Source organism: Bemisia tabaci, chromosome 6, assembly GCF_918797505.1.
Source record: "Bemisia tabaci chromosome 6, PGI_BMITA_v3".
Lineage (NCBI taxonomy): Eukaryota > Metazoa > Arthropoda > Insecta > Hemiptera > Aleyrodidae > Bemisia > Bemisia tabaci.
The window spans coordinates 43,651,387-43,677,806 of record NC_092798.1 but is presented as its reverse complement, the minus strand read 5'-3'; the positions used below and the strand labels follow the sequence as shown (position 1 = coordinate 43,677,806).

The 26,420-nt window shown below is 41.7% G+C and overlaps 1 protein-coding gene across 1 annotated transcript in view; it reads left to right on the top strand.

Moving 5' to 3' along the window:
* Positions 1–4,708: 4,708 nt before the first annotated feature.
* Positions 4,709–26,420, top strand: part of LOC109036532 (zwei Ig domain protein zig-8) — a 599,285-nt gene continuing 577,573 nt past the window's right edge. Inside the window, exon 1 of the mRNA XM_019050817.2 lies at positions 4,709–6,562. Coding sequence (XP_018906362.1) covers positions 6,472–6,562 — 91 coding nt within the window. The 5' untranslated portion in view covers positions 4,709–6,471. The remainder of the gene's footprint in view (positions 6,563–26,420) is intronic.

Sequence of the window (26,420 nt, the reverse complement as noted above, 5' to 3'; positions counted from 1 at the left end):
AAACGATAATGCGGATATCGGAACTTGGCTGATTTGAAAACGCCTTCAAATGCGGCGTGATACCTCACACATTCCGGAGAGTTCAAATAGTTGTATCATTGCGCCTTAGAAATGCGACGGAAGATTACAATTGAAATAGCCTTCATGCACGCTGGCCTTTTCGATTTCCGTTAACATTTTTGTAGTCATGAATGCGCTTAAGTGCGCTTCAGGTAGAATTGTTTTTAGCAAATGGGTGGTTCTCTACGAGGATTGTAATGAAACAAGTGGTTAGAAATGGAAACAAAAGAATACAGTGCCCCAGCGTGTTTCTGAAAATCTATTCACCTTTTGAGAAATTTTTAGGGTAAATTCTTCACTTTTTCTTACGAAACAAGGGTTGCATGTGAATTCGTAGTGATTTTTCACGGGTAACACGGGCCCCGGTACCAGGGACCCAGTATCCCCCCCCCCCCCCTTGTGGCGGGCCTGTGTAGAGCTCATCTGATTGTTTTCCGGCGAAAATAAGGGAGAAAGTTATTTTTTCAGGTAATAAGTGGAGTAATTCTCACTCATTTATTGCCACTGAAGTCGTAAATGATCTTCGTTTTCTTCCAAAATACATCAAATTTGTGGAAAATCGATTTTCTAAAGTACCTAAAAGCGTTTTTTCACTGAGAAAAATCCCCTCTTTTTGGAAACTTGATTTTACAAAGATTTTGGATGAAAACAAAGGTCATTTATGGCTTCAGGGGCAAAAAATTTGAGTAGAAAGAATCGCAGTTGTCACCCAAGAACAAATACTTTCCCCTCCTCTCCAACGCAAAACAATCGGATGAGCTTTACATGGTGTTATATGGGTGAAAAGGAGCACTTGTCCAGATAAACCTCGATATTAAGAGGAGAAAGGAAACTTTGTTAGGCCTGCAGTTCATGGTTTCGATGTAATTTTGGATGCCGAATCCGGAAGTGATTGAAGTTTTTCTCCATCCTGCACAGGTTTTTCAGAGAATCGACTATTCTTTAAAGAAGCTCGATTTTCAGGGAAAATTTTGATACATACGGGGAAAATCGAGTCAGCCCAGAAAAACCAAGGTCATTTTCGGCATCAGCGCTAAAAATCAATCGGTGGTCAGTTGATACATCGTGGGCAAATTGATCCGGTGCGTGATGTGGTGTCACGCGATAATGATAGAATATTTTAACTTTTCGCCTGTCTAAAATTACTGACATTTCGTATGATTGTGGGCATGATGGTCATCGATACATGCGGAAATTAAGCGTAGAACTCCTCTAACTCTGAAGTAGGTATGTGAATTGGTATCACAAGATTATGAAGGAAAATCTTAGCTCTTCACCAATCTCAACTTGCCGACGTTTTTGAATGTAGGCACTACGCTCCCATCGTGAAATACCGGGATTATGTGCAAAACTATATTCGAACTCCGGAGGAGGTATGCGATGTGGTATCACCGCGGAAAATGAAATAAAAATCGCCTAACTTATCATCCGTCTCAAATTGCTGACGATTATGTGTGGACATTACATTCGCATTGTTACATGCGGTAACCAAGCGCGTATCTGTCGGACCTGATGAGTAGGCTGCATGCGATGTGGTATCATGTAAAAATGAAGGAAAATCTTAGCATTTCACATTCTATCCCAAATTACTGGCGTTCATGATGTAGGCATTTTGCTTGTTGTATCGTTAAAACGGAGAAATAAAGCGCGCGATCACTAGGACTGCTGCGTCGGTATGAGATGTGGTATCACGCAAAAATGAAGGATAAGCTTAGCTCCAAAAGTTCCCAAACTCGCGAAGATATCCTTGCATTAACCAGTGAGAATTCCTACCACCAGATTCTTAGCCAGGAAAGCTGGCATAAGAGCATGGATTTTTCATTGTCTTCCGACCAATTTCATCGACTCCATCATAAATAACGTGTTTTGAACTCTCTCAAATCAAAATTGAAAAAAAAGAAATAAAGAAAAAAAAATACTCCATTTGGTCGAAAATATGCGAGGGGAAAAACTCGAAATTCCACGCTGCGGATGGTCATCCAAGACAAATGGCAAGAGAATACATTGATTTTTCGTTCGTTTCCGACCAATTGCATGAACTCGATTATTTATAGCGCGTTATTAACTTTCTCGGATGGACCTTTCAAAAGTTTCCATCTGCGCACAGTGTAACAAGCCAATAGAAGAGGTCGGACATAAAATTGTTTGCTAAAATTCCAAATTTTGATGTTAATTTCATCACTATTTTAATTTCAGGGGGTGCCTCTAAAATGAAATTTCACGAAAAAACCACTTAAACCCTCTTTTGAACTTCTTCGTTTTATACTATCGAAGATATGAGCTTTCAAAGTTTCCAAATTTTGTCCGACTTTCCTCGTTGACTCGTCCCACTGTGAGGCGTGGAGACATCCTCAGAAAATGACTTCAAAATCCTGCGCATTTGATGGTCAGCCGAGAAAAATAGCGATTAGCGGTATAGCATGTACTTTTTTGTTACTTTTCGATCTTGTGGATGGACTTATTATTTGAAGCGCGTTTCCAACTTTCTCTGATCGAAATTTCAAAAATATTTACACGGGCGAAAATATCCTCGGAAAAACTATTGAAAATTCCGGGCTCCAGATTCTTAGACAGGAAATCTGGCATTGGAGCATGGATTTTTGGTTTTCTTCCATCCAGTCGATACAATCCATGAGCGCGTTTTTAACATTCTCGGGCTGAAGTTTTAAAAACTCTCGCAGAAAAGAAAACTGAAGATTCCCAAATTATTGGGCATTATGCCCGCATCGTTAAATGCGGAAATCAAGCACGTATTTTTTCGGAATATTGAGTGGGCATGTGATGTGGTATCACGCGGAAATGAAGGAAATTGCGAGCCTTTCATCCATATCAAATTGACGACGTTCGTGAATGTAGGCATGCTGATCGCATCGTTTGAAAATCAAGTTGGCAACTATTGGGACCACCAAAATTTCTATGGTTGCAAAAATATCCTTGGAAAAACTATTGCAAATTCCGAGTTTCAAATTCTCGGCCAGGGAAACTGGCAGAGGAGCATCGATTTTTTGGAGTTTCCCGACCAGTTGCTTCGCAACTATTTCATATGGTGCGTTTTTAATGCTCTCAAATACGAGTAGAAATTTCACAAACTTCCGTAGGCGCGGTTTCCTCGGAAAAGAAAACTAAAAAAAAAAATCACGCTTTCCTTAACCTAAAAGCCTTCACCTAAAAATTTCAGCCTTGCATGGCTGCAATGAAGAGATTCTCAGGTTTTGCCGTTACTTATCTATTTTACCGTTGCATCTTGCATAGCCAGTAGCCATAATCCAAACGAGCTCTCTTCCACACCATCTTAGGAGAACCCGGTCAAGCAGAGGATGTGGTGCTGCTCCTGAAGGTAGAGCTTTCTGCGCATTTTTTTTTTTTTAACGTGGTACCGCCTTCGGTCGCGGGAACAAACGTCAGATGGACTGCATTTTGCAATTTGGAACTATAAATTCTGGCTCATCTGAAAAAACACGTATGTGCATAGGGAAGATAATGGCACATACGTTGTTTTTAAACCGGGCCGTAATTTATAGTTCCCAATTGCAAAATGCAGTCCAGATGATCCAGCGGCAACAGTTACGGCACCTGAAACAGTAAGAACGCACATTTTTATTATAGGTTGTGAAGTTATGGGGTGTATTTCAGACTTTCTCGATGCGCTCATCGTGGTATTTGAGCTATTTTTGTAAGAAATTACTCTTTATTTTGCTCCAGCTGAAGTTCGCAACAACGGGCCGACTTTACGGTTCTCGGAGTAGGTGTGTAAGGTAGTATCACCCAAAAATGAAGGAAAATCTTAACATTTCACATGTGTCAAAGTGACGTTTATAAATGTAGGAGTTTTGCATCGTTAATGGGTTAGTTGTGCTGGTCGCAGAATCGTGTTTTGATGCTTTATTCTTGCAGATCAACTAAAAATAATAAAATCTGTCCAAACAACAACTTCCTACGCTGAACATTAACCGAGTTGGCGTAAAAACCCGACTTTTCATAGGACGATATATCGGTTAATATTGAGTGTAGAAAGTTGCTGTTTGGAGAGATCTTCTTATTTCTAGCTAATCTACAAGTATCTAGCATTAAAACACGATCCTCTCACCAGCGCAACCGGCCCATTGCAAAAATCAAGCGTACAAGAATTCGGACTCCTGAGTAGATGTGTGATGTTGTACCTATCTCTCGCGATCTAGCAAATGACCCAAAAATCTCGATGAGCGCATCAAAAAGGTCTGAAAACCACTCCTAACTGCACAATCTGTTCAAGAAAGATGCGTTTTTTATAAAGCTTCTAGCGTCAAAAAGGACACATCTGCACAGTTCTTACACAAAGTTCGGAGCTTACGATGATATTGCTTCTCGAAGACTCTGACTGTAGGGGCGTAGCTTGGTAACGGATCTCGTCCTTAGATCTCCTAGATTCACCTTAAAAACTCCCCGCACCCCTGGCGCCCAAGCCTTCGCGCGAATATTTAGATTTAGCCCGTAGACGACTCAGACTTTTCGGTTTCACCTCTCCACACCCAGGTAGTCAACGTCGTTGCGAAACCGCAGATATACCGTAAAGCTCCCGCGGAAGTTGAGTGGTTTTTACTTCGCGGAGCCGCGCCGCCGCGATATCTAACGGAGCCGCTGCGTCCCTAAATCGCCCCCTCTTCCAGCCCTTCAGTCGCGAGCACCTTTCGGAGCACACACCACGCGTTCGCTCGGTTTTCCCGCGTCGCGATTTCGCAAAACTCTACCTCGAATTTTCGAGCGACGGTCTCTCTCCTTCATCAGTTGTTTCCTCTCAAAAAAGTGCTCTTGTGCCACAGTGGCGGGAATTTCAACGCCATTCTCAATTTCGCGAAATTTAAAGTTTCCTCGAAATTTTGAAGAATTCTTCAACCCTCTCAAATATTTCGAAATAATCCTGGATAGTGTAATTTTTCGGTAAAGGTCGAAAAAATCCACGCACTCGCTTTTAATAACATTGCTTCATTTGTGATTTGAACAACTATACGCGCGTGTTACCGCCGTTTTGTGAACAGAATATTTGTTCTATCAGGCATCTAGAAAAATACCCCCAAGTTTCTTTATAAATCTCGCGAGGCGATATATATCACCGCCTCTATGCACCAATCCTCAGTCACACATCAATTTTATCGCATCTAGTAAAATTGGAGTGATTTTACTGTGTACTAAATAATTAACCGCAAGTGTTGGCTCCGCCGAAGCAGCTTTTTCTTTCATCGATCCCCGCTGATAATCCGCAGTGAGACAGCTAATAACACGACAGTGGCAATTTGTGCAGTTGTGCGACGATCAAATTGATTTTATGGTCACCGTCCCTCGTTATCGTCGGTTATTGTTTTTCTAATTGTTTCCGTCATTAGTGCAGTGCTTCGACTACGAGCGGACATTCGCTATTTTTTTCGGAGGTACAATTTCGACGGGAATCTTTCCGAGTTTTCGAAACTGATTAAATTGTTGTTTCGGTGGTCTCGCGATTTCAGAGTGACCCGACTCACAGGGGTAAAATTTCAGCCGATGTGATGTTGAAAATCGCAAAATTCACCGAACTGTGAAGTCGATCGGCGATAAACCGAAAGCAACATTATCAACCGAGAAACAGGATGTCCGAAGCTCAGATTATGCAAATTGTATGGTTTTCCAGGAGCTTATAATTCTTAAAGTCATCATGAAGAGTGCGTTTACCGTTCCTAAAATACGCAGTTTTAAGTCGTAATTTGCACGGAAACTTTTGAACTGATTTTGGGGGTTCAATATTGCGTTCAAAGGTAAATTTTTAAGAATGCAAAACCTCTTGAGGGCGATTGGCTACCTTAGTGCTTGGAACTTATAAATAATTTTCAAACGTTCCAGGTGGTTAATTCGTACGGAAATTTTTGAATTGTTTTTGGGGGCTCAGTAATTCGTTCGAGGGTGAATTTTTAAGAATGCAAAGCTTTTTGGGGGCGATCGGCTGCCTTGGCTCGGAACTTTTAAATAATTTTTAAACGTTGCAGGTGGGATATTTCGATTCGAAAAATGTGGAGCCCTCTGGGTAAGTGCGATCACCGTTGCGGTTCGGCGTTCTAAGTCATTACTTTCGGATGCCAGCGGGGGTTGACAATTCGGGGCGCGGAAATGTGGGGGCGTGCGGCGGCCGTGGCCGTTCCGAGGCGGGATGTGAGCTTTTTCGGGCGGGGGTGGCTCGCGGCTCCGTTCAATTAGCCGCGGCTCTAAATGTCGCGCATTGTTTTCGTGAAATGTCGCCATGGCAGGTTGAATTAGTGGCCCGCGCCCGGGTACATATTTAATGAGCGGGGGTAGTTTTGAATTAGTGCAGTGCCGGTTGCGTGCCGCTCGGCGGAAGGCGCAGCTTCCGCGCTTCATTTGATTTCTGATTCCTGTGGATTATGTCGTCTTGAAATATTCAACGCCATGGTAATATTCTGGCCGGACGCTTCCTTGGCCGCCCCTGCTAGAGCAACTCTCTTCCTCTGCTGCTGCGCTTTCCTCCAGAATACTAAAGGTATGCTCCTCCTTTATTCCCCTTATTTCAGCCTTCTTTGCCGTCGTAAATCTTTCGGTTTCTATAGGCGCACAGTGGATCGAGCACTGGAAAAAACCACATTGGATCTAGAGTCCAGACTCTTAAAAACATCGACAAAAAAAAAAAAAAAATACTCTGGATTCAATCAGATTTAAGCTTAAATCGAGAACCAAGCCTCTTAATTTGAGCGGATTTCCTTTTGATTTAAGCTTAAATCTGATTGAATCAAGAGTCTTTTTTTCTTTTCAATGTTTTCAAGAGTCTGGACTCTAGATCCAATGTGTTTTTTTTTCCAGTGAGTCAATAAGAGCAGAGGTCGCGGACAAAATTCGGAAACTTTAAGAGCTTATAACCCCGTTTATACACATTTTTGAGGCACTAAAGTGATCTCATTGGTTTCTTCGCGAAATTCGGTTCCAGAGGCACCCTTTAAAATTTTAGACGTGACAAAATTAACATCAAAATTTGCAGTTTCAGTCAAAAATGTTATGTCCGACCTCTCTGATTGTCTCGATCCATTGTGAGGCGTAGCCAGAGCAATGGGGGGGGGGGGGGGCGGCTTGGCCAGGTGACCTAGCTGCACTTTTCCAGGAGAGGGTCTTCCCAGAGAGGGGGGTTAAGAGAGGGGGTTCTGTCTCCGAAAATGTCTCGAGATTAGACTCTCTTTGACGCGTTTTAAGTCCATTACGTCAAAGGCCCCACGCAAACTTCAGGTTCAACTTCACTGCACGTCTCAATAGCCCTTGAAAAACATCTCGAACTTGTTCATTTTTCCTATCGCATTATGCAACGAGACAAGGCTATTCTCTATTGGGCTTATTTTGTCAGGGGTGGAGGCAGTGGCGTGGCGTGGTTTGCGATAGATCGAATGATCTGCCATTTAAACCTTTGGAAAAGTATCGATAAATAGGGTGTTCGCAGCGAACACCTATCGATTACTTACCATACGTTCAAATGGAGGAATATCGATAATCGATCATTCACGCCTCGCCACTGGGTGGAGGGCGGGGGCAGGTACTCCAAAATCTGAAGTGAGCCGGACCTACAGTGGACCGTGATAAACTATTAACCCTGAAATGAACTCTCATGCAGTTCAGTGGCGCGGCGTGCTTTGCAATATATAGATTGATCGGCCATTTAAACCTATGAAAAAGTATCGATAAACAGGGTGTTCGTAGCGAACACCTTAATAATCGATTATTTACTATAGCTTCAAATGGGGAATTATCGATAGATCGCAAAGCACGCCACGCACGCCACTGATGGCAGTTTTCCTTCTCTCATCGTCGTCAGGGAACATAAAAAAACGGAGGAATATTTAAAAGAGTAATCATTGAAATTTGAAATTTTAGCGAGTTTCAGCCGAGGCTGAGAATAAGTACCCTGTGCCACCCTTCGATCGTATATTTTCGCCAATTCCTTCCTCTAAAGGAAAAAGAAGAAAAACAGCGAACTTTATATTCGGAGACTTCGGAAGGAAATAATTTGTTTTCCTGACTTTTTTCAATGAAAATTCTGGAAAAACTGCATCGAACAGATTTGACAGCCCTTATTTCCTTTTACTAAACACATTCGGCAAACTGACGTGATATTACAAGGTATTGCTAACATACCGGAGTAATTTCACAGTACATATGCATGTAGCTATCATGTAGCAAACTTGTAATCGTCTGTAAATTGCTTGACTGCACCCATTGCATCTACCCATAAGTTCAATAACCAGAGGGAATCAGGAGATTTTTTTTGAGCCATTGTATTCCTTCTGCATGTAAAAATTCCATGAAAATAATTTGCCTCGAACATATTTTTAAAGTATTTCATTTTTAGTTTTACTGTAATAATAAGTAAAAACTAACTTTCGGGATAGGGGAAAAGAAACAAACAAAATAACGAATTCAACAAAAATTTTCCTGGCCGGTCAGAAAAATTGGGAGGGGGAAGCGGGGGGGGGGGGGGGGGGGTTCGAGCCCGTGCTGTAATGAGTGCAAATTTTAAAGAAGTAGGGAATAATAAAGTTGCATCCGAGATCTTGATCTCTTGTGTATGACTATTTGAACGGGGTGACGGAAGAAAAACTATGATGGAAGATACTTAATTGGGCTTCCCTCGGGAGGAGGCAAAAGGATACCGGGAAAGGGTGTTGATGCGACGAAGGGTTAAACAAGGAAAGAGAGTGACAACTCCATGAATGGCTTTGGTAGAATAGGGAACTGTAATGTTTCGGCTCCACAGAGCGCTGCTAAAGCGGATCTTATACATGTAAAAAATAATATAACCTGTTGAAACTTCAGATTTTCAAGTACGTATAATATCAACGTGTGGTTAGCCCTTCCACGGCAACTATATGTAATACGCAGTCATCAATACTATAGAAAAGATTGAGGTGATCTCATAAACCATGTAATCAAGTATATAACATTTATATGGGAGCTGGAACTCCCTAATTTCTTGTTCACCCCCGTGTTGCCATCAGTGGCGTGCTTTGCGATATATTGATTGATCCGCCATCTAAATCTATGGAAAAGGATCGATAAACAGGGTGTTTGCAACGAAAACCTTCATATTCGATTCCTTATCACAGCTTCAAATGGGGAAATATCAATTGTCGATCAGTCACGTCGCACCATCGGTTGACATTCTGGATGTCACTGAATGTCTCATTCATTTCCTCCCCCTAAAAACCCAATCAAGTATCCTCTTCACTAAATATTACAATTTTAATAAATTATACAAATGAACCACTGTATCGATGGCTAAAGTGCGGAACCAAGTATCTCCGTTTGCGACGCTACAGACTTCCGGTTATACTTTATTTTCTCTTCGAAAAACTGGTCATCTTAATGTCTTGAAAAGTTCCTTGATTTTTCTTCACTATCAGCAGAATATTCCGTAGATAATTTATGCTTTATACTGCCGTGCTAAAGAGGAACCCCGTATGAACCTTTAGGCGTTGCCAAATCTTTTTAGGTGAAACGAATTTTCAAGAAAATGTGTGGATTTTTTTTACTCCAAATTTTCGGAAAACTTTGTGCGCAATTTTATCTAAATTATCTGAAAATTTCATGGGAAAAGTATTCATAACTTTCCTCAAAAATAAGCCGCATTTTGTCGAAGGAAATTTGGCAACTCTCGAATGTACATATGGCGTTTTTCCTTAGCATGGCAGTATAGTTGACTCGCTCCTCTGTGAAGAAATAAAGTAGAAGCAGAGATTTTGCAACACCTTGATGGAGATACGTGGCTCCAAACTTTGGTCATCGATATATATTCTATTAAAGGAAAAGCACACGAAATGTCGTGGAATGGTGGCGAATAGTGATCATGCGGAACAGCATAAAACATGAGGAACTCTGCAACGTTGCAAAGTGAGTTGCGTGGTTATGCCGTAGATTTGCCCGGATTATCGGGATGGTTGTTTCGTTTCGATACGAAATGGTCGTCCCACACGGAGAAAAAAACCTCGTCCGTGGGACCCGAAGTTTAGGTCATATGGATCTCTGAAGTTTATTCGGATTGAGCATCTGAACACTTTAGGTCTAGCTGTCGAGGTTCGGATCACACATCTGAAACTCCAGTTCTTACATCTAAAGTACTTCAGATGTGAGAACCGAAGTTTTTCGGGTGTGAAAACCGAAGTACTTCAGATGTAAGAACTGAAATTTCAGATGTGTGATCCAAATCTCAGCAGCTGGACCTAAAGTGTTCGGATGCTCAATCCGAAAACGTCAGAGGTCCATACGACCTAAACTTCGGGTCCCACGCACGAAGTTTTTTTCCCCGTGCAAAAGGCGGCACAAAGTCGCAGTCAAGATCATGCAGTTGCCTCTTTTCGCCTTTAATTTCGATGATGCTTCAAGCACATTCACAGAGCACGAATAGTGGTATTGAAGAACCGCTGGGGCTCGAAATACTCGTCCTCTCGTCGTACCTCGATATTCAGCACCTCAATGGTATTTTTTTAGTGTCTTGATTCGATTGTGTCGTGATATTGAAGGAAACTGAAGTAAAGTTTCTCGGTGTTGTTGCACGCTCTAGAAATCATTCCACTCAAACGCTTTTCACATGCACGTGTGATGCAAATAGTAGTTTGAAATTTTGACGGTAGTAACGACTTCCAGTTCACTCGAATGGATCAGTTGCGCTGGTCAAGGAATCGTGTTGTGACGCTTGATTCTTGTATATAGGTCAGCTGAAAATAATCAGATCCGTCCAAACCAGCAACTTCCTACGTTCACTATCAACCGAGATATCGTCCTTTGAAGAAATTCGGTTTGTGACGTCATCCACCGCAGTAGTGACACCCTCGGTTTCTTCCAACTTACTTTAATCAATCAGGAAGACACACATTTGCACTTGGTTACTCAACGTGAAGGTGAAACTCAAATATAATCAAGGTGAAAGAAACCAAGGGTGTCATTACTGCGGTGGATGACGTCACAGACCGAATTTTTCAAAGCGCGATGTCTCGGTTAATGTTGAACGTAGCAATTTGCTGTTTGGACGAATCTTATCATTTTTAGCTGATCTGTAAGAATCAAGCATCAAAACACGATTCAGTGTCCAGCGTAACTGACCCATTTCGACCCAGCAGCGGGGTGATAATTGAAATGACATCGACTCTACGTCGCCGCTTTGTCGTGCCGCGCAATCGACTGATGGTAAGTGCCACTCACGACAAAACGGCGACATAGAATCGATATCATTTCAATAATCGCCCCGCCGGCTGATTATTGAAATTGATAGACAAAGCTGTAGACAAAAAAGACAAAAGAGATATGGAGAGATCTTATTTGTGGAAGCGCATGGTTGGAATGGACAAAGGAGATAGGAAATAGACTAACCAACGGCAACCCACGAGAGACCCTATAGTCAGTCCATCATTTCTCCCTCAGTCTATAAGAATATATGAAATGGGTGCATTTCAACCAATAGGATCGCTCCGTACTCCCCATGTCTTCTTTGTCTGTAGCTTAGTCCATCAATGGAGATGTTGCATGTGTGAGGAATTTGCGATTTGACCGTTGATCCTTATGTAAAAGTTCGCGAGAAACACGATGGTGCCACTGGTTTTCTCTGAAATCAACTCCCAAGCTCAAAATAAGCTCTCAAGCTGAGGCAAAAATGGAGGGGATATCCCACGCTATCCTGAGAGTCCACCTCTACATCAAAACAAACTCTTTATGCAAAGATAGGGAGCAAATAAATTGACATGGCTGCCATTTTATTTGGGGACTCCAAAACTGAAAACACGGCATCACTGCTAATGTATTTGCTCCCTATCTTTGCATGGAGAGTTTGTCTTGATGTAGACGTGAATTCTTAGGGTATAGGGTGAGATATCCCCTCCATTTTGGGCTCAACTTGAGAGCTTTTTTTTGAGCTTGGGAGTTGATTTCAGAGAAAACCAGTGGCACCATCGTGTTTCTTGCAAATTTTTACATAAGAATCATCAGTCAAATTGCAAATTCCTCACACATGCAACATCTTCCTTTCAAAATCGGCCCGTAGGATTTTCATTATTTCAAAGCAAGGGTTGAGCCGAGGTTCCCTACTTGCGGTCGGGATCGTGTTCCCGTCTGTGTGTTGCCGGTTGAAGCCTCGCGTGTTGCCGGCCCCGAAATTGCAGGCGCGGCGGCGCTCACGCAGCACGCTCGGCGCGAACGTGAAGTCGTGGACTCGGACACGCTCGGCTGATCTATCTCGTAAGCGATTCTCTCACGGCTCTCATGAATGACTTATGATGAATCTTTCCGCGAGGCAGCGCATGGGTATCCTCCCGCCTTTTTCACTCCGCCGCCCCGGCCACTCCGGCTCCTCCATCACTCGCCCCTAAACGTTTCACTCTCCCGCCCACTCCTGCCAAATCCCACCGCTTTTTCCTCGGGTTTTCAAGGGGATTACAGGATTTTGGCAACGTTGCTTTCCTCCCGTATCCGCCCGAATTTCCCTCTGAGTGCTCGCTGCCCCCGACTTCCTCCATTCAACGGATTTTTAAGTAAGCGTAAGACGGGCTCATATCTTCGTTTCCCGCGGTTCGTTACTCAATGGACCACTAGACAAGGTACGAATTTAAGCAACCTGATACATGTTTTTTAACCAGAATTTCACGCAGAACACGATTCATACAACGGAAATTACTGAAACCAACTCCTAAGAAAGATATTAAAGTTTTTATTTCACATCGGTTACGAGGAATTTGAACTGCCCGCCCACAAGAAACTCAAAGCTCTACGTGAGTCAAATCTCGCACTACAACGGTTTCAGCAAGCTTCTCAATCGAGCAATGTTCATTTCCCACCATGTTGTTGTTCAAACTATTAGCAATTTGCTACAGCTGAGCCAAAGCGTCAAGATTGAGGTTGCCAGATTTTTATATCGCAGAGACTGCCATGATAACGTTTAGCGCGCGATGTGAATCACGTTGAGCATTGAGTTTTCATGAGCGGACGGTTTGAATTCACGCATCAAGAATCATAAAATATCTTCGTAAGGAGTTAATTTCGGTAATTTTTGCTGTGCGCATCGTGTTCTACGTGAAATTTTAGTTACGAAACATGTATCAGAATGCTGAAATTCGTACCTTGTCTAGTGGTCCATTCTGAAGTTACAGAACTCTAACGATTGAGGGGCTTGGAGAACAAGGCGCATAAATGCAGTTTTTGCTATTTCCAGAAATACGTGTTCGAAGTTTCGAAGTAAAATGGATCCTCGTGGCGGAAAGAAAGTTCAAACTGAGTTTTTGGTGCTTAAAAATTGGAATTTTGGGGCGAATTTTTCACCGAATGTGCACATCAAACACAACAAACACATCAAACTGCGATACACATGGATTATCATATGTATCGATACTCGCATACACAGCGATGCTGTGGCGGCGGTTGCTTAGCAACCGTGAGCCCGTTCCTCTCCCCAATTTTCCCATTTTTTGACGATAAAATCCCGAAATCACGACCGGGATAAAATTGATGTAGCCAGTGTCACCCACCGAACCGGAGAGGACCTGTACACAAATTTTAGGGAAGATCGTACGAACGGTACGACCCCCATTTCGTGAAAACCGTCAAAACCGACCTTTACTTCATTTATAAGAAGATATGGTGTAAGAAACCAAGCAAAGCGTCCCAGTTAGTATTACGTGTTACGAACATTTGATGAGTTTTATTACAACGCCTGGATGCAGCTATTCGGGCTCCACGGATGTCCGTGTTGCATACCCGCAAAAATGAAGGCATTTTGATCCTCCAGGCACTACTCGCTGCTTCGCTTCAACCGCGTCGGGGTTGTACTGCGAGGATTCAGAATGACAGATCGTCTTCAATCCTTCATTTATACTACAAAGACATATCCTATTGGTACGAATTGTTGCACTAAGGCGCAGGATGCGAGTATTTTGTGGCTTAGCTTTGATATCGCAATATGCTGGAGCATGATTTGTAGAACAAATATTTGCACTATAAATGAAGAATTGGAAGCGCTGTCATTTTGGATCCTCGCAGTATAGTCCGCCTCTCCACCGTGAGTCCAGCCCGGTACGGCCGTAAAGTTCCAGATTCTACCGTGCTAACAAAAACACCGTATTAAAATTAAAATAATGCCAAATTTTTCCCATTGAAATATTTAATTTGAACAAAAATCGTCGATATTTTTCCTTGAGTTTTTCAATATTTTCACGCTAGCTCAAAGTGCCAGTAGGACTCTTAAAATAATGCAAGAAGGAAATTCACGAGTTTTCTATAAAAATCATATTTAACCAGAGACGATGTGGCAACGTTCGAATGATCATCCGACGTTTTACCCTATCCCGGCGGTTTTGAAATTGCGCCAGGTCGCGCTCCGTTCCACGAGGGGGTCACGTCGTGGGCCAAGATCGTGGACGGTGGACAAACAAGCCGGCCCCGCGTCGCACAGTGGATCGAATCGATATGTGAGGTCGGACACATTTTGGAAACTTTAAACGCTGATAACTCCGTTCATACAGACTTTTGAGGTTCTAAGGCCTTGTCTCCACGGGACGTTTTCATAGGATTTGTCCCAAGTTCGAATCGCAGGAATGAAACTTCTGGGATTTTTCCCAGTTACCGTCTCCACGGGACGGGGCTCATTCAGTCCTGCGACTAGTTTGCGCGGGAAGATAAATTAGTTAAAGTCGAGTATTTAACCGGGATTAAAATAATAAATGCACTCAATTGACAATTAGACACATTATTTTAACGAAACAAACATGAACAATGTAGTAATGAATAAAATATCGCACAATTCGTTTTCACTTCTTCTTCTTCTCTCAGTGGGTCCGAGGGGTACAAGTACCATACTTGGTACTGGGAAAAATATTGGTTAACTCAATATTTTTCCCAACTTCGGAAGTGGGATTTTTCCCTGGGACAAATCTCGCGAAACGGCTCGTGGAGACAAGGCCTAAAAGTAGTTCCATTGGTTTCCTTGTGAAATTTTCTTCTGGAGGCACCCCTTAGAAATGAAAATGTGACGGGATAAACGTCAAAATATGCAGTTTTAGTCAAAAATTTCATGTCCGACCTCTCGAATTGACTCGATCCACTGTGCGTCGGTCCACGACTGAGGGTGAAGCTCGACCGGACAATGTCAACAGATTCAGAGGACCTTTATCGAGAGCGTATCACCGTCTTCATCCTTCTGCCGCCCTCTGATTGGCTCCGCCAGGTTTACGCTCTTTAAAAATGTGCTCCTGGTCTAAGAAGCTGGTGGGCACGAGCTGTTTAGAACAAGGTGTCTACAAGTCCGGAATTTTCGGAAAGTCCGAAAATAGTACTGTTTTTAAGGGCGGTCCGGAAGTGCTGAAAATGTGCGGAAATTCCGCAAGAAGATCCGGATTTTTTTAAATTTTTTGTTATTTTTGTCGCAATTTCAAATTTTTGAAATTTTTCTAATTTCGTCACATAGAGGTACTGAAAAAGTTCTGAATTTTTCTGTCGGAGGATGTACTGAATTACTCGAGAATGCACTGAAAAAGTACTGTAAGGTACCAGCCTGTTTTAGTAGACACCCTGGTTTGAGCGAGTTTCCAGCGGCTGACAAATCAGTGCAGTTTCACGAGCGTTGCGAGCATGGTGTTGACCACTTGTAAATGAAGAGAAGAAAATTAGTTGGTTTTTATGTAATTGCTTTGTTTTATCATTTTAAATGACAGTAATCCATACAGAGTGTGCAAAAACATTATGGTAGTAACAAGTTGAAAATATCTGTTTCCGCAAGTTTAACTTATCGCGCCAAACACTATGCGGTCGGCGCACAACTCCTATAATAGCGCCTACGAGACTACAGGAATACTTCACGCATTGCGCCAAAGAGTACGGTCGGCGCGGACGCATAGTAGCGCCTACAAGACTGGCTGAATACTTCACGCATTGCGCGTATACCACGATGCCGGACTCTCAGCGGTGTGCATCATTTCCTACCAGTGCACTTGCCGATCCTTCAACCGTGGATCGAGGGATCGATCGATCGCATCGTAGCGATTTTGTATCCGTGAATGGTACCTTAGGGTCTAGACGCCGAGCAATCCGGATTATGAAGTCGAGGGTTCCGGCACTGCTGAGTGTGCCTCTTGTTCTCTCAATTTGATATTTTTTTGAACAGTGAAAAATTGAAAATTTTAAATTTTATAGTTTGAAGATTTTTGTTTTGCTGTTTTTTGGTTTATATTCTTTAAGGAATCTGCAGCTATCATAAGATATAGAGGAAACCGGAGGGTTAAGAAACACCCATGCTCGAAGGCCCTCTAGGCATTTAAAATTTCAAGGAGCACACTGAATAAAATAATGAACATGATCTCAACCCGTCTGATCCCGATTGGCGTTGCACGTAAATGTATCGGTACTTCACAGCAAACTTATTTGAGTTTTACCCCCACTTATTGGAGTTATATTCTAACTAATTTGTGCTGCTCCAACAAGTTGGAGTATAACTCCGATAAGTTTGCTTCGCAGTACCAATCAGTTTGTACCCGACACCAATTTGAGTTTGCGAAGACAAAATCTTCCAGCCCTTTTTTCTTCAATTTGTTGATTTCCAAGAAACTCCTTATCTACAGGGGAGGGATCTCTCGGAAATCAGACACGCTTGTTCGTAGTTCGTCACTGCCACCAGCGGGCCGATTTTTGAAATCTATAAAAAATGCGATAGACAAAGAGAGTATGGGACAATCTTATTGGTCGAAACGGGTGGTTCTTATAGACTAAGGGAATAAATGATGGACTGACAATGGGGACTCTTGTGGGTTGCTGATAGTCAGTCTATTACTTACCTCTTTTTCCCATTCCAGCCACACACTTCCATCAATAGGCCTTAATTAACTATGTGTTCTCTGTCTATCGGTTTGTCTATATCAATTTCAATAATCAACCCGCGGGGTTTTAATGCGAAACCTATTGATTTTGTAGAGGGAGACGCGCTAAGCTGACCCAGGTTGTTCAGAAACTTCAATTGTTAAGCTCTTTTCTTGCTAACTCTATGATTCGACTATCACCGATGCCAAATTCGATGCTTATTGATCACACTCGGAGTCACCTCAATAGTCAGGAACCTTCACATTCATAATAGGCAAGAACGGATGTAATAGGCACTGCGCTGAAGCAACAGTGCCTCGGAACAGCCTCCGTAGAAATTGTTTTAGTGCTATGTAACTATTTAACTTCGAGGAGAAAATGACGCGCCACAAATAAAGCGCCGAAAACAAAGTTTAAAGAGTAAAGTTTCCCTCGAGGCAATTTCGGAGCCATGACACCTGACAATCCCTCCGAACCTTAGTCTGAAGCTTTATCCACTGCTCTTTCGGACGCCTTTTCTTCCTACTTATCAAAGAATTGCATTTGTAAATACTCATATCGTTAGAAAGAATCTTTCCACTCCTGCTTGGGAAAACTTTCTCGGGCAAGCCCCAAGCTTGCGTTTTTTTTTTTATCCTGACTGTCAAGTTGGAACTTTTTCGGAACCACCATTGGCCATTTGACTCGCGATCTTATGCTGAGCTGAGCTGGTTTTATTGAAGCCCCTTTCGTCGCACAGCGATCATGAACCAAGATACAACTGAATAAACTCAATGCGTGCATAACAACCGGAAAACGGTCATAATAAAAATCAAAATAAAAAGTGATTCTTTTTCCAATTGAGGCATGTAGATTGTCGATAGAATCAATCAGATATTTGTTGAAAATTTGTTCAACCTAATTGTAAATTTGAGAAACTTACAAATATCCGAGATTTTTTCGAGCATCCCTATAACACTGTGCCCTAAGACACAATACCGATATCGACTCACGGTTGAGTAAAATATTTTAGTTTTGAATCTTTGCAACGTACAGGGTTCGTGCGGCCTTGAAAAGTCCTCCAATATTTTTGATTGTTCCAAAATTTCAAGTCCTCAGAAGTATTAGATTCATGGACAAAATCATTGAAAGCTTCTGTAGGTCTTTGATTTTCAAAGTTGAGGATCTAACTGCTGAAAATCATAGTTCTCGTATCACAATAATTTAAGAGTCTGTTTTAATTTTCTCATCGTCATAGCTGTACAGACAAAGTCGTGCTTGAAAGTAATTTTATTATTCCTTCTCTCTCGATTGTCTTAACTAATCTTCTGGCGACTTTGTTACTTTACTGGACGCATACTCATAGCCGCGGGTGAGTTGCAAGTACCCTGCGTTAACACCACCTTGTCACACAAACTTTCGTAGCTCATTTTCTTTAAAAAAAAGCACTCGACTGTAGTGTCATTACAGTGTCCAGAATATTCCGGAAAAGCCCTCAGACTAATATAGGTCCATAAATTCCAATGGTTTTGGCTGCAAGAACCGTGTATCAAACTCACCACCATTACTTAAAGCTTCTAAATTCCCTAATTTTAATTTTGCATTCAAGTTATTTCTAGAGAGCTACCGAGAGAATCTTCATGACTCCTCGGTAATCGACAGAAATGGCTTCCAAATGGACATAACTTTTTACGACAATAAATTCCAATTTCTAGCCCATCTGTAAAAATACTCATCTGCATAGGGGAACTAATGGAACATACGTCGTTTCTGAACTGAGCCAGATATTGCCATTCCTAATTGCAAAATGCCTTCCAAATGACCTGCTATTTCATAATCATCCAACTACTTCAATCAGGTTTTTATTTGCGCCAAGGGTTCATCGGGGGTTAAACATGGGTATGGTGACAGTAGGAGGTGGCTATGGCTAATGTGAATGTTATGTGGAGTGAGTTTACCCACTGTGCCCCGTCGTTTGAAAGGAATCGAGGAGCCTTGGAACCGACTTTGAATTAACATTCAGCCGGACAAAGTTCAGTTTCAATTTGTGTCGAAATTGGAATTCGAAAAGGGAAAAATCCGAGTGCGGTGGTAAGTTTTCTCCGGGCCGCACCCCGTGACGGTCAAACCCCGGCCATCGCCGCGAATCTCTTTTCACATAAAGCTCCCCTAGCAACGTTGCCAAAGGCGTGGAAATCGAGACTAGTAAGAAAGTTTCCTGAATTTGGGAGAAATTCGTCGAATGGTTCGTTCACATGCCTTGAAGTTGCAGTGAACGTTATGAAAAGGGGAAAGAAACGTTCGAAAGGATCGGAAATATAAGAGAGATATTTCGAAAAGGGAAGCTTTTTTGGTATGTATATGGATGAAACATTCTTGTTACTTTGCAATTTTTGTCAAGAAAACAGTTTTTTAACTTTATGATAAAAACGTAAACTGCTTGGCTATTTAATTACCAATATTATTTATTCATCTGTTATAATGAATGGAGAATTCATTATGGTAAAGTAGAAGTTTACAATAAATAGTAAGAAGAATAATTGGATGAAAAACCCTCAGTTTCACGGACATTTAATCGTAAGAGAATGATTGAATCCCACTGTATTTCTTTTTAATTTGTTAAATTAAATATTTGCGTCCTTTCCCATCGATTTCAAAACTGTGAATTTTTCCGTGAACTAGGAGATCCTAAAAAATTACAAATTCTTAATGTGAATTCTAAATTACGTCTCGGAAAAGAAACGAAATCTCTCAAAGTTGTTAAAATTATTTTCCTCTCATTCACCCTCCCTTACTTCAAGGGTGCGGAGAAGAAATCCCAATTCATAAAGGGTTTTCTTTTTTTTCCTACGTAAAATTTATCTAATTCGGTTTCGCACATCAACTTATTAGAATCACACATAGGAGGGAAACTTCCATCAACAAATCAGTAGAGAATGAGGAATTTTCTCAATTGGATCCAGAAATTTTGGGGAGACAGGGATTCGCAAAGGTGAATTTTAACTTGTTTTACCTTCCAAATGTAAACTATTGAGACAAGTTTTATTTTCACTCCCAATAAACTATAAATTCAAGACAAAAATGACCTTTGAATTTAATTTTTTGCACAATTCCAGTAATTTTATTGCGATGAATGTAAGTTGCACAATCTAGCAACATTGTAATGCTCTTGGTTCCTTTCTGCATAACGCAATCCAATGGGCCTGTTGCAAACTTTTGCTAGAGCAAAAATAAGAGTTGTTTCTTATAGATAATGCCTCAAAAATCACGATGAGCGCATCGGCAAAGTCTGAAATGCACTCATAACTTCACAGTCTGCGTAAGAAATTTGCGGTTTTTTGAGCTTCCCGCTTCAAAAGCGATACTACGGCACAGGTGAACATTTTGTAAGAGGAGTCGTTCCATCGTCGGCAATACTCATCATGGCCGACGCCAATCCGCCAAAACACGCGTGATGGGACGAGATAATACCTGAACTGGGTTGGACCAGATAACAATCGGCGTGTTTTAACGTTCATGTTTTCCACGCCCGAATTGATTGACCTTGAACTCTCCTCGAATTACGCGCGGAACTGCGCGCAAGTGTCGGCCATGATGAATATCGCCGACGATGGAGCGACTCCTCTAACAAAATGTTCACCTGTGCCGTAGTATCGTTTTTGAAGCGGGAAGCTTAAAAAAACGCAAATTTCTTACGCAGATTGTGAAGTTATGAGTGCATTTCAGACTTTGCCGATGCGCTCATCGTGATTTTTGAGGCATTATCTATAAGAAACAACTCATATTTTTGCTCTAGCAAAAGTTTGCAACAGGCCCATTGGTGTTGAGAAATCGGGCAGATTCCTCGAAGCAAGGCAGCGGAGTCAGCGACCCACCTTAAAGTAGCGAATCAAGTTAGGACTCAATCTGTTTTCTTTAGTCTGCAGTCGGATTGCAAGTTGAAAACTTAGAGGGGACGCAAGAAGCCGAAGCTCGGTCAAAATCCCCCGCTTCTTCCCTCAACCTCGCAGTCTTCGTCCACCAGGGTCAGTTGCAAATGGATCGGGTTTAGCGGATTGGAATCAACTTTCAAAGCACGGTCCAGTAACAACGTATCTCCTGTTGAGTTCTCAGCACTATTGGTGCTTTTATTAATTTTGCCATGAAAATGACCCCCGAAAGCAAGCCTTGAATTCTCTCTGTTGGATGGATCGGCGGCTCTTAGACTTGTTGGTCGCAAACATCCCAATAATCCGGATTCATACGATTTTTTCTCGCGTTTTACCATTTCTATGCTCAAACAAGAAAACTGTGAATGCCAATTTTTTTACGAATATATTGTTCCTGTCGTTCAAGCACTCTCATCACTGCAACAAACTCAAAAAATCTTGAAGGAAAATGTATGCGTAAAAATGTCAAAAATAACTGAAAATTTCGAATTTTATATCTCCCTCAGTTACTCCAAATTCTTGAGTGTTGGCTTAAAGCAGAAACAATGATTTTCGAAAAAGTAAACTGCGGGGAAATTTTGTCTTTACAATTATTTCAAATAAATTGCTATTACATCAGACTCATCCATAAATGCACCCATCTTCGCAGTGCCTAATTCATTTAGTGGTTGCAACATACCCAACCGTATGTTGTTTCTAAAACGAAGCAGAAATAGTGGTTTCTTCCCTTCAATGATGGTTTCCCTGATGGTTTTCGTTGACGCAAGTCCCGGAATTATTCCTCCGAAGCAACACCTCGCTGACATCGCTAGATTGCAGTCGCGTAAAGCAGCAGATACACTTGCGAGTTACAAGCGCTTTTTGAAAGTGGAAAACCAAGATTTCAATCGCTGGACGTCGAGCTATCGAAATCCTCTTTGCGTATTCTGCCGTGCTACGGGAGAACGCCGTATGAACATTCGAGAGTTGCCAATTTCCCATGATAAAACATGTACCTATTTTTGACAACATTCATGCATAGTTTTCCTTGAAATTTTTAGGGCATTTAGATTAAATTGCGTACAAAATTGTCTGAAAATTTTGGAAAATAATTTTCAGAACTCTCTCCTTAAATTAAGTTTTTATCGAAAGAAACTTGGCGACGTCTGAAGGCTCATACGGCGTTTTTCCTTAGCACGGCAGTATTGATGCTTTCTTTTTCAACAAACGCTTGTAACTCGCAGGTATATCTGGGCCTTTACTGCCCTGCTAAGGAAGAACGCCGTTTGAACATTCGACAGTTGCCAAATTTCCTTCGATAACATGTTCATTTTTGAGGAAAGTTAAGAATACTTTTCCTTTACTTTATCAGAATCTTTAGGTAAAATTGTGAACTAAATTATCTGAAAAATTGAGAAGAAAATATTCATAAATTCACTGGGAAATTCGCGTTTTATGAAAGGAAATTTGGCAATGCCTGAAGGTTCATACGGCGTTTTACCTTAGCATGGCAGTTTAGGTGTGCCGCGAGCGGTAAGTCCATACTGTGACAGCACATAACCAACACCAAACCAATATTAAAAGCGGAAACGAATACAAAACCACGATGAGAACAGTAATTCCAGTCGTGTGGTGGTTTACCGTAGGGTGCCGTATCCCGTAAATTCCGCAAGTCTGCTTCGCGCTTCGAGACGATTGAGCGCTCGTTCATCTCTACGTGGAGCTATCACCGAGCTGAACCTAAATAGCGTAACTCCAACGACGCCCGTATGGATATACGCGGTTTTTGCCCGCGCGCCATAACGCGATTCGCGACTGGATCCGACGCGGGGACGGACGGAGCGACGCACAGTGTGTCAAAACACCAATCTAGCTGCTCAAAACCTCTTAACGTCTCTAAATTTGGTCGGATAACCACCAAATTTTGCACAGGCATTAGTGTAAGCTTGAAGAGGGTTCACCTAAAATTTCAAAACTTAGTCATCAAAAGTTTCAAAATGGCAGCCATCTAAAAATCCTGTTTAACTCATGTAAAAATCCTAAAATTTCAACTAATTTTTAGGCGCCATATGTGACCTGATGAACCCCAAAAATCAGTTAAATTGTGTTTTTAGATCCAAAATAAGTCCTGGAGGATGTCTCGGGCTTATGCATTCCACTTCAAAATGGCGAATTTCTCATTTGGCCGTCCAAAGAAGTATGAATTCCATATTATTAAAATGATACGTTTCGGCAACTCTATATGATCAGTCAAAGGTAATATTTTCAAAATGTTTGCCTGTAAAGGAAAATTTGGGCAAAATCGTAATGAAAGAAAATAAAATTTTAAAAAATTGGACGGTTCGAGATTTGATCCCCGATCTCGCAAGTAATAATGAAGGAAGCTACCAACTGAGCCACAATTCCGTCTTATCTGTCCCGGTGAAAAGCCTCATGATAAGGTTCACTCAAATCAGGGGACCGAACGCGCGTATTGAGATGCTGCCTCCGTCTCAATTCACCTGTGACAGCCTGTAGAGGGAGAGCGCATAACGCCGCCCGCACGCTTTTACACTAGGAATCGCCGAACAAAATGTGCTCTCTCTCTCAAGGTCGCGGAAGGTCGCAGTAAAACTAAAGATATTTCAAATCTAGATAGTTTTCTGAACACTCTCATATAAGTTTCATGGTGTTCCGTGTAGTTCCGCGCTTTTGCGGCTCTACTAAAGCCAGGAAAAGTAAACGGTTTCGGGTACTGTTTTCAATGAGCAATTATAATACTTAAATAATGATTTTGGAGAAATCAACGGTCATATTTCCTTTCTCTGGCCTTTGACATCTCGTTTCATCCATAAATGACACTTTTTCGCCACGAAGTACTCTAAAAAAAAGCAATACAGTGGCACCACTCCTGATGGCGAGATTGAGGCAGGACGTTTACCGGCTGCAATCCCTTTCATTTTAGCGACCACAATATTTATTTTTGTGATAACCATGATAGATACGTAACCAGTGGGTGCCTGTGGACCCACTCTGACCATAAATAAAACCATTTGTTGACTTGATATAAGGGGGGTTTTGAGCAGCTAGATTGGGGGTTTGACACACTGTGCGACGGAGCGACGGCGCGCGGCGTTTAATCTCCGACCGTCTGAGACTCGAGCTTGAAAGATGAGCCCCCCCCCCCCCCTTTCGCCTCGTTTTCCCAGTCTTAGCCTTAAATTCCTCAACTTTTTAAATTTCGCCCCATCGGAGAATCCTCGGCTGATTACTCCCATCGGTTGATCGCTCGTCGAAAAGTTCTGGGAGGCAGACCCTCCCAGAAATCTGATCGGTTCATTCCAGTAAGTGTGGGTAAATTACTAAGTAAATGCGTGATGCATCCAGGGTAAGATAAGGTAAGATAAGATATTTTATTCAGAAAGTAAAACTTAAAGTAAAGAACAACATTAATCTGCCCGGAAAATTGGGATGCTCAAATAATCTGCCGGATCAAACATAAAATTAAATTCAACTAATGATAGTAAGAAAGAGAGAAAAAAAGAAGAAAAAAGAAAAGAAAAGAAAAAAATAAATAAATACCGTGGATACATCGACATAAATTAAAACCAGAAAAAGGCCCGAATAATTAAAACTGGAAAAGACGCAATTATAAAAAAAACAGTAATTTAGTACAAAACAAATGAGAGAGAGAGAGTTTAAAAAAAAAGAAAAAAAAAATCATTCCAATGAATGGTAAAAAATTCTTAACTAGTCAAGGGAAACCTGGAAAAGGTTTGTGCGAGTTTCCAGTGGCTGACAAATCAGTGCATTTTCACGAGCGTTGCGAGCATGGTGTTGACCACTTGTAAATGAAGAGAGGAAAATTAGTTGGTTTTCATGTAATTGTTTTGTTTTATCAATTTAAATGACAGTAATCCATGCAGAGTGTGCGGAAACGTAATGGTAGTAACAAATTGAAAATCGCTGTTTCCGCAAGTTTAACTTATTGCGCCAAACACTCTTCGCGCGGTAACTCCTAACAGCGCCTACGAGACTATAGGAATACTTCACGCATTGCACTCAAAGTGCGGTCGGCGCGGCACGCATAGTAGCGCCTACAAGACTGGCTGATTACTTCACGCATTGCGCGTATATCACGATGCCGGACTCAAAGCGGTGTGCACCATTTCCTACCAGTGCACTTGCCGATCCTGCAACCCTGGATCGAGGGATCGATCGCATCGTAGCGATTTTGTATCCCTTGAATGGTACCATAGTCTGCTGAGTCACTGATGTCGGAGTTCGTCCATCTTTTTATGATCGACCATCGCTTAAACGAGAACCTTTCTATAGCGAAGTAATCGGCCGGTCCATTGAGTTCTCGGTTTAGAGAGAAATTAATGTACTAAGCTACGTTCAGTAGAAGGCAATAGAGTTGATTTATAGACTGAGTGCCTGCTAAGAGGACAAATAGAGAAGTTTACAATTTGCAGAGAGATTTTAAGGAAAGACCATATGGTAACCGGAGATAGATCCATGCGTCGACTTCAGGCACAAATGTCTTCTGTCGATGTTTGAAGTACCCGCCCATTGGATATTTTTCTCAATTTCAGGCGTGCAGAATGTTCACGAGCTTGCTATTTGCTATCTGTATTTCGCGGGTGAACCGTGTACACTGCAAAACATTATGTTCACTTTGGCAGCCTGTAGCCGCGCTGATTGTTAAACTTACTTCAACAGCGTTGATTTTTTGTCAGATATACTTCAATCGTGCTGATTATTGTTAAAAGTACTTCAGTCGTGCTTAAATTTTGTCAAATTTACTTCGACCGCGCTGTGTAATAGTGTGTAGAGAAAATTTACGTTTTGTGGTGAGAGCGTACACTGATGTACTTTCTGCACCTCTGCTTAGTTGGATCGCATTTAGCAAAAAGGAACCAGCGCAAATACAGTGTTGTTAAAATGTTACTTCTTCATAATATTCTAAAAATCTCCCAAAATTGCAAATAGTTTTTGTATCCCACCAAAAAATTTTTAATTTCAAAGGGAAATAATTGTGTAAATTTTAATACTGTACGTATGTTTATTATTTTTAAAAGAAAAAACATTGTTTGAAACACTGTAATCAGGCTGGTTCCTTTTTACTAAATGCGATCTAATTCTCTCTGGTGTTTTCTTAAAAATTGGACCTTCTATTTCTTACAATGACGTTATCCAAATAACGGCGCAAGTGAGGCGGCGGCGGTTTATTATTTTTAAAAGGAAAAAAAAATGTTTGAAAACACTGTAATCGGGCTGGTTCTTTTTTGCTAAATGCAATCCAATTCACTCATGTTTTCTCCTAAAAATTGGACATTCTATTTCTTACAATGACGTCATCCAAATAACTAATTGACCCGAAGTTAGGCCACGTCTAATTTGCCCGCTACCTCACATCTTCGCTGTGAGAGCTAATTACTTTAACTTACCAGTCGAGAACGCCTACAATCCGAAGACGGGAACATAGGCAAGTGTGAGGTGTCGTTTCATCGCCAGAAGTTGGGTCGTCTACCGGTCGACCGACGGATCCGAAGGACCGCAGCGTTTCGCGTGGATCGACCAAGAGGGAGGGAAACTTTTTCAAAGCACCGGCAGCTAGCTATCTTTCGCAATCACTCCTGCTCGCCGAGAACTAAGAACTGCTGA